This window comes from Bos javanicus, chromosome 15 (genome assembly GCF_032452875.1).
Source record: "Bos javanicus breed banteng chromosome 15, ARS-OSU_banteng_1.0, whole genome shotgun sequence".
NCBI classification, from domain to species: domain Eukaryota; kingdom Metazoa; phylum Chordata; class Mammalia; order Artiodactyla; family Bovidae; genus Bos; species Bos javanicus.
Window position 1 is genome coordinate 55,330,562 of NC_083882.1, and position 14,871 is coordinate 55,345,432.

The 14,871-nt window shown below is 48.2% G+C and overlaps 1 protein-coding gene across 1 annotated transcript; it reads left to right on the forward strand.

The window, feature by feature from the left end:
* The first annotated feature begins 480 nt into the window (after positions 1 to 480).
* Positions 481 to 13,192, forward strand: LOC133226869 (2-acylglycerol O-acyltransferase 2-like). The gene is made up of 6 exons (XM_061380899.1): positions 481 to 1,520; positions 3,870 to 4,048; positions 6,437 to 6,641; positions 6,962 to 7,136; positions 7,757 to 7,950; positions 12,280 to 13,192. The coding sequence occupies exons 1-6, from the start codon at positions 1,337 to 1,339 to the stop codon at positions 12,432 to 12,434; spliced, it is 1,092 nt and encodes a 363-aa protein (XP_061236883.1). The 5' UTR covers positions 481 to 1,336; the 3' UTR covers positions 12,435 to 13,192.
* The last annotated feature ends 1,679 nt before the right edge of the window (positions 13,193 to 14,871 follow it).

Below are 14,871 nucleotides of genomic sequence, written 5' to 3' on the forward strand. Positions count from 1 at the left end.
AAAAAATCACACCTCACAGGTGAAGATGTGAGATGCCCAAACCTTGCCTTGTTCTTGGATCTGCTGATGGAAGGCACTGCAGGACTCAGGCACACTCCCTTCTGCTCCAAGTCCTGCTCCCTTGTAGACAGCAGGACAGTCTAGCTGGTGGCTTCTTCTTCTCCATCCGCTCTCCTTAAAACAATAACGCAATACAGTTTCAGTGAACATTTATTATTCCCTATAAAGGGTGGGGGTGTGATTTTAGGAGAACAAAGAATTAATGTAAATATGATTTCTAATCTACTGTGTAAATAAAAATTTATATAAATGAACAAAATTGGGACAAGAAATTCATAATGTACCCAACCAACAATGGTTAGTATTGCAGGGGGGGGGGGGGGAGGAGTGTAAGTTTTCTTCAAATTCAGGGGGAAAAAAAGCAAAAATACATTGTAAAGAAATGAGTAAAAATTAAGGAGATTTTCACAGAGACGAAAGTCAAGTTCAGTTTTAGACAAGCTGTGGTGGAGGTGCCGAGCAGACTATCAGGGAGAATGTCAAGTACCCACCTACTTAGTCAAGTCTGGAGCCCAAGGGAAGGTCAGGCAGGAGATGCAGTTTGGAAGTGTTCATTCTGTAGACAGACTTCAAGGCCATGAGCCTGGATGAGGTCTCTACGAGAGAGGAGGGAGGGTCCAGGGAAAGAGAGAGAAGAAAGACCCTTAAACACTTAGCCTGGTGAAGGGCAAGAGCCACCGTGGAGACCCAGGGGGAGTCAGAGGGGCAGGAGAGAAACCAGGAGAGGGTGGTGTCCACAGACCAAGTGGTTTCAAGGAGGAGGGAGGGACCAGCTGTGTCTGAGGCTGCTGAGAGGTCAAGATGAGAGCTGAGAATTGACCACTGGATTCAGCAGCGTGGAGACCACTGGTGAACTTGTCAAGGGCAGTTCCATGGAACAGTGATATATGAAGTCTGGAGGAGGGAGGAGAGATTGGGAGGGGAGGGTGTGGAGCTGACAGCTGTCATTGTCTTCCAAGAGACAATGACAGCTCTTCCAAGAGTTGTGCTGTGCAGGTGAGCTGAGGAATAGGGCAGGAGATGGAGGAGATGGTGGGGCCAAGGGATTTTTAGATGGAAACTGTAATTACAAATTCATGGAGGGGAACAGTGGATCTGGCAAATGAAAGGAGACAATTATCATAGCCAGATAGCTGGGAAGGTGGAAAGAAGACAAGATTGCACTATATTTGTTGCTTCACATGCCAAGTGACAGCAAGATTCAAGCAAACAGAAAGAAGATCTGGCAGATAAAACATTGCTTGAAACGGCAACCCACCCACTTCAGAACCCATAAATGCTTAGACAATCTCTGGCAGCAGCAAACACAAGCAAGTGTCTCAGTCCACAGCAGAGCTCAGAGAAGCCTCCAGAACCCAGAGGAGCCAGCATGGTGGAGTTCGCACCTTTGTTTGTGCCACTGGAGCGCAGACTGCAGACCTTTGCAGTCCTGTACTGGATCTTCTGCTTCATGGTCTTACGTAAGGCAGGCTGGGCTGGGAACAGGAGGCCGTGGACACCTGCCACTTCTGGAGCACAGGGTGCATTGATGGGAGAAAGACACAGGTCCTAAAAGGGCTGCTGAGATCAGCACTTGGGGATCACCTGGTATGAGGGACAATTTGCTCAGCTGGCCTTCGGGGTGCTTTGCCAGCAGGAGTGTGTCTGACTGGCTGCACCCACCCCCTGCCCAGTCTGGAATACTGGGAGGTCAAGTAGCTAGAGGGACGGCAGCTGAGGAAAGGGCTCTGCGTCCACTGATGCCAGGAGCAGGAGCTTGTACCTTGTCCCTTATCCTGGGGACAAAGGGAGCCCCAGGAGGGCTTTAGGTATGGGAATGACAAGGTCCAATCTGTGTGGTATAGGTCCCTATGGCTGAAGCCAATGGATCTACTGTGTTTAGGGTGTAGGGTATAAATCAATGACAGGGAGCAGTAACAATTTGTATCAGGGGCCTCCAAATTATGCCCCATGGGCCAAATCCATCCCACTCATTATTATTATATTGGTACAGCCCATGAAAGTGAAAGAGTCACTCAGTCATATCCGACTCTTTGTGACCCCATAAACTGTACAGTCCATGGAATTTGGAATTCTCTAGGCTAGAATACTGGAGTAGGTAGCTGTTCCCTTGTCCAGGGGATCTTCCCAACCCAGGGTTCAAATCTAGGTCTCCCTCATCACAGGCAGATTCTTTACCATCTGAGCCACCAGGGAAGTCACCTGGGCTTCCCAGGTGGCGCTAGTGGTAAAGAACCTACCTGCCAATGCAGAACTAAGAGACACTGGTTCAATCCCTGGGTAGGGAAGATCCCCTGGCAACCCACTCCAGTGTTTTTGCCTGGAAAACCCCATGGACAGAGAGGCCTGGCGGGCTATAGTCCATGGAGGTCACAAATAGTCAGACACAACTAAAGTGACTTAGCACCGCACAGCCCATGAGCCAAGAATGGTTTTTACATTTTAAATCAGCTCTGTATATAATTTCCTCTGAGTTGCCTCTTTGGCTGCAAAGTCTAAAATATTTGCAGTCTGATGTTTAGGGTAAAGATTGCCTCCCCTGGTCAAGGGAGAATGGCAGTAGGTAGAGATATGGTTAGGAGATGGATCCACAGGGTGGGATTTAAAGGCTGGTAGGAGAGTAAAAGCTGACTTCCACAAATCAGCTTGAGAAGGTCAGGATTTTCTGCCAGTTCACAGTTGTCCCACCAGCACCTGACTCATCGTAGGAGCTCTGTGTAAAGTGAGCATCTGTGAGCTTCAGCCTACTTTGTCTGGCTTATGAATTTTACTACTATTTAAATTGAGTCAAACGTCCCCTCTTCCTGGAAGCCTACCAGGAATGACAGCCCAATCTACCCTACTTTCAGATGGAACAGAAGTGGAAACTGACCTTCTTTAAGAGTTTGAATGCATGGGATTGAGTGGAGTCAATAAGTTGAAGAGGGAGCATTATTCCCTGGGAATGAGGTTCCATTGGCATTAGATTAATGACAGCCCCACAGAACTCCCTGGCTCTGAGGTGAAGCTGGGACTAACTCGTGGTAGGGACTGAGAATCAAAGATCAGAGGGGAATTCCTCACTGGGCCCAGCCTTAGTCATGCTGTACCCCTGACTCATTGCCCAGGCAGGTGTGTTAGCCTCCACCTCCCTCCTTTGGCAGGAGAGGGAAGGGCAGGCATAGGAAACATGAGCAAAAGCTAAGAGACAGAAAGAGCTCAGGGAGTTGTACGAACACTGAGCAGCTTACTGTGGCTGGATTATGGGGATGCATATGGGTGAGTGAAGCTGGAGCAGGAAGGGACTCAAGTCAGTCATGGGGAGCTTGAAAGCCAGGATGAGCTGCTTGGACTGTGCCTCAAAGTTATGAAAAAGCCATAGGAGAGCTTCATTAGAGGAGGGATCTGGTGGGATATATCTATGAAAGATGGGCTGAGGGTGTACTGAAAGAGGGCTGGGCAGAGACAATGTCTCCCTTTTCTCTGTGGTCCCAAAGCCTCATTTAATCGCTTCTCCATCAGGCCTTTATTGAGCCCTTGGTAAATACAAATTACTTAACAGGGCAGAGAGGGAGGTGGAGGGGGTAAGATTGGAGTGAATAAGCAGCCTGGTATAGTGGGGAAAAGTCTGTAGTTAGGTCTATCTTCAAATTCAGGTTCCCAGTGTGACCCTGAAAGGGCTGCATTCCTTTCTTCTTGAAGGCAGGGAAGGTTGACTCCTTCCTCCTGGGGTGAGGGCTGGACAGGACAGTGCTGCTAGTGCTGGGCATATGGGGAGAGCTTTTTCCTTCATTCCTGTGACCACTGACAGCTCCTGCTTCCCTCCCCAGCCCCTTTATGCCTTGTGGTCTTCATAGGCCTCCTGTTCACAAGATTCTGGCTCTTCAATATCCTGTATGTGATCTGGTTGTACTTGGACCAAAATAGGCCACGGCAGGGGGGCAGTCACAATAAGTTCCTAAAGCGCTGGGTCCTGTGGAAGTACATGAAGGACTATTTCCCCATCACGGTGAGTAATGGGGTGGCTGGAGAGTGGCTAAGCCTGTAGTGCCCCATGTGTCCTTGGGGAAGTGTGGCGCCTGTGTGCAGTGAGCAGAATACCAGGCTAGGAGGAAGGTGCTGGGCTTCCACCACTATGTGGCCTGGGGAGGAGTCAGCTTCTGTCTGGCGGTGGTTTACCACCTGCAGAGATGTGGGGCCACTATGAGGACTGATGAATGAACAGAATTTGAAGGAGCTCTGTGGACTATATATTGTAGCACACATATATGTCTTATAGGTGTAAACTGCTCAGCAGACATGCTTGGGTTTGCAAGTATAAAGTCATGTCCTTAGAAAACATCTAGCCCCACACTTCTTCAAATAAAAAGACTAATACCCAGTGAGAAAGAAAGGTATGACCAAGGTCACACAAGTCATTTTACTGGTTTCAAAGTTTGTGTATTAACTTTGGGTAAAGAAGCAAGGCAGAGAGCCCTGAACTGGTTCTCTGGATCTATTCTGCCCCAAACTTCGGTATGCTTTATGTCCTTGGACAGAGCCTTGCTCAATCATTTCCTCATTTTCCCCATGTATCCAGTAAACATACCGCTCCCTTCTACTCTGAGTGCCTCTGACTGACTCTCTGACCTAAGGTCATTGTGGACACCTGACCATGGACTCAAAGGTCAGTCCTGATTGAGGAAGACATTGCTCTAAGTGAACTGAGCCTTCTACTTCTTTCCTGTATCACAAAAAGACTAAATCTTTGGGTGTAAGCCCTGGGAAGGGATGATTTACTGTCCAGATAAGGTGGGAAAGGCAGGAGAGACACAAAAAAGTGCCAGGAAGAGGCAGGTGGCCCTCCTCTGGAAACAGAAGAGAAGAAATGGATAGAGTGTGACCTGTGGAGCTGGGCAGGATAGGTTCTAATACCAGATCTGCAACATACCAGATCTTGGGTGAGCCAGTCTCATTGAACCTTGATTTCTTCACATGTAAAGCAGAGATTATGCCACATTCATTATTGGGTTGTGAGGATTTCATGAAATACCAGATCATCCTAGGGCCTCCAAGAATAGCATGTGGCTTGCTTTGCAACCAAAACCGTTGTCAGTTGAATGTCTGCCAGGAAAATGGTACTGAGGGGCTCTGTGACTGTCTATCCACATCCCTCACGCTCTTCACTCAAACAGGTAACCCCAGGGGAGGGTTTCTCAAAGGCACTGTTAAGATGGATGGGACACTGGACTTAATTTGCAGAAATTTCATGTGTACAGAATTCAGGAGTCTTGCCCACTGCAGGCCTGCAGAGAGCAGGCAGTACCACTGAGTGGCCGCAGAGGGCAGGATGATGTGCCTGTCTTGGGCTGGGAGCCTGCAGAGATAACTCAGTGGCCTCACAGTCTGGACCCCAGCACCTCCCAGGAGATCCTCCAACTCTTCTACACACTTTCACTGTGCAGGCCCTGCAGGAATCATGGGCTAGCCCATAAGTGGGAGTCTGTGCTCTACTGGAGCTCTCCCACATTGACAAGCCTCTGCACTCCCTGCCAAAGGCTTGTGGATTCCTGAACTTTAAACAGTTCCTGCTGTGATTTCTATGAACTGGAGTTTAGTTGTGGAATTTCAAGCAAAATTAGGAAATGGTTTCTGGGTCTTGGAGCTTTCTACACACAGGTGATAGACTTCCTCAAGAATTAACAGTAGAGAATCAGGCAGTGTTTCCCCCGGGATAAGGTCCCTCCACCTCATGCAGATCAGTCCAGGAGCTGGGTTTCTATGTGAAGATTCCATTATCCTGGAGCAGCAGTGTCTGCACAGGCCAAGGCCTGAGCAGGGGTGCAGTGCTGTGAGCAGGCTGTGACCTGGTGTCAGGAAGTGCTGCAGACTTGGCAGGACACCTCCTTGACCCCTCCCCACCCACACCTGTAGGCATCACTAGGGACTTCGTGCCCCTTTTCCCACCTCCACTTCCCAGCACACTCGGGTCTCTTACACTGAGTCACAGTGACTCAGGGGTCAGCCCTGATCCAGGACAGAACTCCAGCTGCCACAGTCTTTGGAGAGATGCTCACTCCCTCCTGCAATGGCTCCTTCCTTCTGGGTGGACTCTGCCTGGGATAAGGTTTCCCTTCACGTAGGACAGGGGTTTGTGTCCCTGTCACCCTCCCAGGAGTCCTTGGGCAGGGGGCCTTCCTTCCCTGGTGGGTCCATTCATGGGTCCATTCTCTCCCTCTTCATTCCACAGTCTCCAAGAGCATCTCCAAGGCCATCTCTAATCTCAGGACACTCACATATGGGTGTGATAGCACTTGGGCACAGGGGAGACACAGAAGAGGTCAGCCCAGAAAGTCAGCAGGTGGACCAGCGAGGGCATGAGGTACAGCTCCAATTCACCAGGTTTCTGTCCCTGCAGCTAGTCAAGACCACTGAGTTGGACCCCTCCCGGAACTACCTTGCTGCCTTCCACCCTCATGGACTCCTGTCAGTCGGAGCTTTTACCAACATGTGCACAGACAGCACGGGCTTCTCCTCACTTTTCCCTGGCATCCGCCCACATCTGACAACGATCAACATATATTTCAGGATCCCACTCTTCAGAGATTACATCATGCAAGGGGGTAAGCCTTCCCAGAACTGGAGAGCCCAGGAAAATGAGGGCTGCAGGCATGGAAGAGGGATTTCAGGGAGGGCTTCTAAGAATTCTGCATTTCCTCCAAGAAAATGTGTAGTAGAGAAGGAGGCTAGACCCAAGGAAGCACTTCCCACAGCTCTGTTCCCAGCAATGAGCTTGGTGAGGGGTTGGGAAGAAGGGAATGACTCAATCCCAGTCCTCAGGGAACTCCCAGCTGTAGGGGGAGGGTGAGTAGGGACCTACCACATCCCTGCTATGGCCCCTGCCCTCTTCACCCCATAGCTAACCACGTTACTCTCTCCCCAGGGCTGGTCTCATCAGACAAGGAGAGTATTGCTTACATTCTGAGCAGGAAAGGAGGCGGCAACCTAGTGGCCATCACTGTTGGGGGCATCAGGGAGGCACTGAAAACCAGGCCTGGAGCCAACAAGCTGGTGCTGCGGAACCGCAAGGGCTTCATCAGGCTCGCCCTGATGCATGGGTATTGGGGAGAGGGCTCTGGATTCAGCTGGAGATTGGCAAGGATTGTGTTTTGGTGGGAAGACAGCAGAGATTAATGCAGGCCCTATTTTAGCAAGAGATATTCAGTCCATTCATAGAGAAGATAACTTAGCAAGATATTTACTGTCTCATGTCCAAATACCCAGAGAAGATTCTAGAAGGGAGACTAGTTGATCAAAAGGACTAGGTGTGATGGGTCATACTGCCCAAAGTTGGCATTATGTCTGAGACCTAGAGGATCTGAGACAGTGGAGTTTGGGGCACAGCATAGAGCAGTTATCCAACCTTGAAGCACCTCTGAAGAACACAAGCTAGCTGAGGCAGAAGAGATTTTCCCAGAAACTTTGCAGATGTTTGATGTTTGGGAGGACTCTACAACATTCTGATCTCCTTGTCGTGGTGCAACTGGGAGGTGGTGATCCTAAGAGGAGCTGGGACTTGCCCACTAACAAAAAGCAAAGCTGTAGCTCAACTGGGAGTTACCCAAGGCCACCTACTTCCAGCCCAGGGCTTTGTCCTCTGCTGTCACAAGCTTCCTGCTAGGTGACCAGTTTGAATCTTCTTGCCCCTCCACACGCCCTCTCTCCTGTCTCCTTCCAGAGCAGTTCTGGTGCCGATCTTCTCCTTTGGGGACAATGAATTATATGCTAAGACTTCTCCTGGCTTTTGGTGGAAATGGTTCAGAGATCAACTGTACAAGAAGACACGTCTTGCCATCCCGTTCTTCTATGGCCGTGGAGTCTTCCAGTACAGTTTTGGTTTTATGCCCTACCGCCGACCCATCACCACCGTGGGTGAGCCTAGACCTGGGCTAGGGTAGGGAGGTGGGGGGAAGGCTACAAGGCAAGAGGCCTGGGCTCTGTACTGCAAGAGGACATGGACTTGGGTTGGACACATCCTTGACCAAGTGGAGCTCATGTTCTAGAGGGTGAAATAGAGACACAGGCAAATAACCCTGATAAAAGGCAGTCTGGGATGAGAACTGTAACTGAGGTACAAAGAACCATAGCCACTACAGATTACCAAGCACCCATTGTGTGGCAAGCACTGCACGGCTCCTTACAGCTCACTTTTCCAGGTAACCTTGGAGGTAGACTCTCATCCCTATTTTATTGATGGCAAACTGAGACTCAGAGAAGGTAAATCACTTCAAACAGATCCTCACGCCCTTGTGTAACAGCACTGAGGATGTACTTGACTTTTATGATGCCAGAGAAAGAGGATTTAATTCTGACCAGACAATCCCATAAGACTTTTAGAGGAGGTGAATACAAGGGAAGGGCATTCCAGGTCTGTTAGAATTGTGTGTAAAGTAGCAATCATTTCAGTTCAGTTCAGTCGCTCAGTCGTGTCTGACTCTTGGCGACCCCATGAATCACAGCACGCCAGGCCTCCCTGTCCATCACCAACTCCCGGAGTTCACTCAGACTCACATCCATCGAGTCAGTGATGCCATCCAGCCATCTCATCCTCTGTCGTCCCCTTCTGCTCCTGCCCCCAATCCCTCCCAGCATCAGAGTCTTTTCCAATGAGTCAACTCTTCGCATGAGGTGGCCAAAGTACTGGAGTTTCAGCTTTAGCATCATTTCTTCCAAAGAAATCCCAGGGCTGATCTCCTTCAGAATGGACTGGTTGGATCTCCTTGCAGTCCAAGGGACTCTCAACAGTCTTCTCCAACACCACAGTTTAAAGGCATCAATTCTTCGGCGCTCAGCCTTCTTCACAGTCCAACTCTCACATCCATACATGACCACAGGAAAAACCATAGCCTTGACTAGACGAACCTTTGTTGGCAAAGTAATGTCTCTGCTTTTCAATATGCTATCTAGGTTGGTCATAACTTTCCTTCCAAGGAGTAAGCATCTTTTAATTTCATGGCTGCAGTCACCATCTGCAGTGATTTTGGAGCCCAGAAAAATAAAGTCTGACACTGTTTCCACTGTTTCCCCATCTATTTCCCATGAAGTGATGGGACCAGATGCCATGATCTTCGTTTTCTGAATGTTGAGCTTTAAGCCAACTTTTTCACTCTCCACTTTCACTTTCATCAAGAGGCTTTTGAGTTCCTCTTCACTTTCTGCCATAAGGGTGGTGTCATCTGCATATCTGAGGTTATTGATATTTCTCCCAGCAATCTTGATTCCAGCTTGTGTTTCTTCCAGTCCAGCGTTTCTCATGATGTACTCTGCATATAAATTAAATAAACAGGGTGACAGTATACAGCCTTGACGTACTCCTTTTCCTATTTGGAACCGGTCTGTTGTGCCATGTCCAGTTCTAACTGTTGCTTCCTGACCTGCATACAAATTTCTCAAGAGGCAGATCAGGTGGTCCGGTATTCCCATCTCTTTCAGAATTTTCCACAGTTTATTGTGATCCACATGGTCAAAGGCTTTGGCATAGTCAATAAAGCAGAAATAGATGTTTTTCTGGAACTCTCTTGCTTTTTCCATGATCCAGCAGATGTTGGCAATTCGATCTCTGGTTCCTCTGCCTTTTCTAAAACCAGCATGAACATCAGGAATTTCACGGCTCACATATTGCAGAAGCCTGGCTTGGAGAATTTTGAGCATTACTTTACTAGTGTGTGAGATGAGTGCAATTGTGCGGTAGTTTGAGCATTCTTTGGCATTGCCTTTCTTTGGGATTGGAATGAAAACTGACATTTTTCAGTCCTGTGGCCACTGCTGAGTTTTCCAAATTTGCTGGCATATTGAGTGCAGCACTTTCACAGCATCATCTTTCAGGATTTGGAATAGCTCCACTGGAATTCCATCACCTCCACTAGCTTTGTTCATAGTGATGCTTTCTAAGGCCCACTTGACTTCACATCCCAGGATGTCTGGCTCTAGGTCAGTGATCACACCATCGTGATTATCTGGGTCGTGAAGATCTTTTTGTACAGTTCTTCTGTGTATTCTTGCCATCTCTTCTTAATATCTTCTGCTTCTGTTAGGTCCATACCATTTCTGTCTTTTATCGAGCTCATCTTTGCATGAAATGTTCCTTTGGTATCTCTAATTTTCTTGAAGAGATCCCTAGCCTTTCCCATTCTGTTGTTTTCCTCTATTTCTTTGCATTGATCGCTGAAGAAGGCTTTCTTATCTCTTCTTGCTATTCTTTGGAACTCTGCATTCAGATGTTTATATCGTTCCTTTTCTCTTTTGCTTTTCGCCTCTCTTCTTTTCACAGCTATTTGTAAGGCCTCCCCAGACAGCCATTTTGCTTTTTTGCATTTCTTTTCTATGGGAATGGTCTTGATCCCTGTCTCCTGTACAATGTCACGAACCTCATTCCATAGTTCATCAGGCACTCTATCTAACAGATCTAGGCCCTTAAATCTATTTCTCACTTCCACTGTATAATCATAAGGGATTTGATTTAGGTCATACCTGAATGGTCTAGTGGTTTTCCCTACATTCTTCACTTTCAGTCTGAATTTGGCAATAAGGAGTTCATGGTCTGAGCCACAGTCAGCTCCTGGTCTTGTTTTTGCTGACTGTATAGAGCTTCTCCATCTTTGGCTGCAAAGAATATAATCAATCTGATTTCGGTGTTGACCATCTGGTGATGTCCATGTATAGAGTCTTCTCTTGTGTTGTTGGAAGAGGGTGTTTGTTATGACCAGTGCATTTTCTTGGCAAAACTCTATTAGTCTTTTCCCTGCTTCATTCCGTATTCCAAGGCCAAATTTGCCTGTTACTCCAGGTGTTTCTTGACTTCCTACTTTTGTATTCCAGTCCCCTATAATGAAAAGGACATCTTTTTTGGGTGTTAGTTCTAAAAGGTCTTGTAGGTCTTCATAGAACCATTCAACTTCAGCTTCTTCAGCATTACTGGTTGGGGCATAGACTTGGATTACTGTGATATTGAATGGTTTGCCTTGGAAACGAACAGAGATCATTCTGTCATTTTTGAGATTGCATCCAAGTACTGCATTTCGGACTCATTTGTTGACCATGATGGCCACTCCATTTCTTCTGAGGGATTCCTGCCTGCAGTAGTAGATGTAATGGTCATCTGAGTTAAATTCACCCATTCCAGTCCATTTCAGTTAGCTGATTCCTAGAATGTCGACATTCACTCTTGCCATCTCTTAAAACCATAGCCTTGACTAGACGGACCTTTGTTGGCAAAGTAATGTCTCTGCTTTTGAATATGCTATCTAGGTTGGTCATAACTTTCCTTCCAAGGAGTAGCAATCAGCAGGCTATAAAGGAGAGCCTGAGGGATTTCCCTGTAAATAATGGTCATGGACTTTAGTGCATGGACTTAGCACCATCTTTTCTGCTATATGATCATCTCATTTGCTTTTGTCTTGAATTCCAACTAGGTTCCAATGGCAAAGCTTATAGAGAGAGGTCTGTTCATCTCCACTCACCCAATCATTTCTTAGTTGAGTACAGACTTGGTCAACCCTCTACACCATGACTTTTCCTGGGTTGTATGGTAATATTTTCATGAATATAATTCAAAACGGATGCCTCCAAAACCACTCCCAAGAGAAGAAGACAGAACAGCTGCTTTCTGAGCCAGGCAGAACAAGAGGAAGGAGACTGATAAGTCCTCCCATGTCCTCCCTAGAATGGGAGGCACTGCAGACCGGCATGGAGGGAGAGGAGGAAGAGGCACTTGGGCTGTGGGCCACCTCCTCCCAGATATACAGACACTTCCACTCATGGCATTTAAGACTCCCAGATCCACGTGTCCCTAAGCCTAAGAGCACATCTTCAGGGTTTACAATCTGTCACTGATTCTTCCTGGCTATGTGATCTTGCAATAAGTTACTTAACCTCCCTGAGCCTCACTACCTTACCTGTTAAAATGGACTAATAGCAGGTTCAATCCCCATAGGATTGTTCAGAAGATTTTAGGAGATAATACAAGTAAAGCACCTAGGACATTGTCTGGCAGGCGGCAATGCCAGCTGGAGGTGTTTTTATTATTTCAGAATCTTGGAGTTGTCCAAATATTTAGATTAGATCACCCAAAATACAATTGAAAGGGAAACAATACAGACACTTTCCAGTGGGTGTGACCACTGGCACGGAGTCCTGCCCCATGGGATCCAGAGACCCCAGTGATTCCTACTCTGGGCCACCACTCACCTCTGTGTCTTGCAGTGGGGAAGCCCATCGAGGTGCCAAAGATACCACATCCCTCCCAAGAGGAGGTGGACAGGCTGCACCAGCATTACCTGAAGGAGCTGAGCAACCTCTTCGAAACCCACAAGCTCAAGTACAACATCCCAAAAGACCAACACTTGGAGTTCTGCTGAGTACCTCCCCAGAGGAGGGGCTTGCCCCAAAGGGCAGGGCTGGCATTAGGAAGGGAGGTGCTGTGATCCCAGAAGGTTTCCTGGAGGTATCTGTTGAACACATCTCCAGAGCCTTCACTGACTCCTGCATCTCCACCCCATGCCAGGCCCCAGGTCACATCTGGCTCATAGAAGAGGAGACCAGACTCTGGCATCAATGATTTGCTCTCCTCCACTAACTCCTCTGTAACGGGCCCTCTCTTTGGTTCTGCCCACCTGAGAAATGGGAGAGATACTGGGAGAAAATGCTGTCTGTGTGTCCGTCCTCTGTGGTCCTGTCACTCAATAAGCAGGACAAACAGCAGCTCCAGTGAGCAGGTTTCCCTTCCTCTGCCTTGAGTGACAGCTGGAAGCAGCCCCCAGCTGCAGCCCTTTCTCCTACAAGCTCCCTTATCCTACATCCTGCCTGTCCCATCTTCTCCCTCCCTGAGCCGGAGAGGAGGGGGAGGGCACAACCTCCTGGCTCATCCTGGCACCTCTGAGTTTCTGAGCCCCATATGGCAGCCAGAAGGGCCTGGAGGTGGGGAAGACCTGAGCTCTGTCACTGGCTAAATGACTGTACACCAACCTCTTCAACCTCCCTCTGAGTCTCAGTTTTCCCAAGGACTAAAATGACCTCTGACCTCGGCTCTAATCACACATAGGCTGAAAGCTGCTTATGGTAACTCCTACTCTATCCTTTGTAATTCAGCCCTGACCTTGGGCTCCATATATGTCAATTCATCACATGAAAGATTCGATTTTACTTTTTTCTCATTGTCCTTACCTACCTGAAAACACTGGTCAAAGACTCCCATTTAATCCCAGCCTGGTTTCACAGCCCTCCTGCCCTGTGTCCTCTTCCCAGACAGTGGCTCAGATGGACCAGAGAAAGGCATGCTACCTCTTCCTCCCTGATCAATAAGCTCCAAATCACCACCTCTGGCCTGTTCTGTGGGAGAGAAGGGGGAGGCTATGTACAGACACAGGACAGACCAGGAAAAGGATGAAGGCCCTCAGGGATTGGCAGAACTGGAGTCTCCTCTTAAAATTAGGCTGCCCTTTGATATGGAAGAAGTTCTCAGACAAGACATCATTACCCACAGGGGACAAAGGAGCCCAGCCCGATGATACTGCTTGATGGTGACAACAAATAGGATAGATGTCAGCCAGCACAGCTCTGCCAGCCGCCACGTGGCCTGGCCCAGCCTCACCCTCTCAGGAGGACTGGGCTTTGCTAGAGATCAGAGGAGGCAGAGGTGGAGCATATGAACTGCTGAGGGGGCAAAGGCAGAGAGGAGGGAGAGGGCAGAGCACACATGGGTGAGACTTCCTGATAAGGGCCAGGCTCAGAGTGAGGTTTAAGGAACAGGAGGCTGAGGTTTAGGGCTTTGTACAGCAAACTTCTATGGAGATGGGAGTGGGCAGGGCAGACGGGGTCCCTGAGGATGTCTGGCCTGCTGCCTGGGAAACTACTGTCCAGTCCAGGGTTCAGGAATTCATCCCCCCGAGTAAGGAAGAGCCCTGGGAGGTGCTTGGGCTGAATCGGGTCATGGGCCAGATGGAGGGGCAATGGATCCCTCAGACTGGACTGAGCATCTGTCTTAGTGACCCCACAGCAGGGCAGAATCAGCTCCCTGAGCCATTTTCTAAGAACCCACTACGTCCTGGGCTCTGGGTGGATGCTTCATGTGGAGTACTCAATGTAACTGACATGACTTCTTCATAATTAAATGAGGTTCATGTCAGAGATGTTAAAGGATTACAGTCATCCTGGTCCCAGGCAGCTATCACATGCTGCTCTCATCCTGCCTGGTTCTGGACTGAAACTGTGCAGAATTAGAAATGGCAGGTGCCTGGGAACCAGTCAGGCACACAGTCCCCACCCCCCAACACCCCTCTGCTGGCATCAGGACCCCATACAGATCACATTCCCTCATTGAGTCCAGTGCCTTCTCCTTTAAATGGTTCATCCATAAATGACTGTTGAATAAATAACAGCTCTTCTTCACCCCTTCCATTTATAAATTCCTGGAAAAGTTTTTGAAAGAGCTGTGAAATTTTGTGTCTATCACAGACCAGGTTTGGACTTTTCTTAGATTCTATGTCTTTCCCTCACTCCCTGCCAGAAAGCTGACCTGAGTGTTTCCCTTTTCAGTCAGTTGAGCTGGTATATCCACGTATGGCCAGTTACGTTCTTAGTGAGAGCGTGAATAGAAATAGATGGGCAGAAAGACTCTTTCTAACGGCCCCTTTCAAAAAGGCCCTAAAAACACAAAAGTAACAAATTTTGGCACTATCAATAAAATTCCAATGATTAAGGATCAAAGGTGCCCCCAGTCCCCAGGTTTAAAAAATGTAAGAATTGTCAGAGGCCTGCATTAGGAACACTCTAGATTAGTGCATCTCAAAATATCTG

What these genes read in the sequence shown, in the direction of transcription:
- LOC133226869 (XM_061380899.1), top strand. Translation starts at nt 1,337, where the DNA reads ATGCTTAGACAATCTCTGGCAGCAGCAAACACAAGCAAGTGTCTCAGT. An exon ending in CTTCTGCTTCATGGTCTTAC is followed by an intron (nt 1,521 to 3,869) that starts GTAAGGCAGGCT and finishes TTCCCTCCCCAG; the next exon opens with CCCCTTTATGCCTTGTGGTC. An exon ending in AGATTACATCATGCAAGGGG is followed by an intron (nt 6,642 to 6,961) that starts GTAAGCCTTCCC and finishes CTCTCTCCCCAG; the next exon opens with GGCTGGTCTCATCAGACAAG.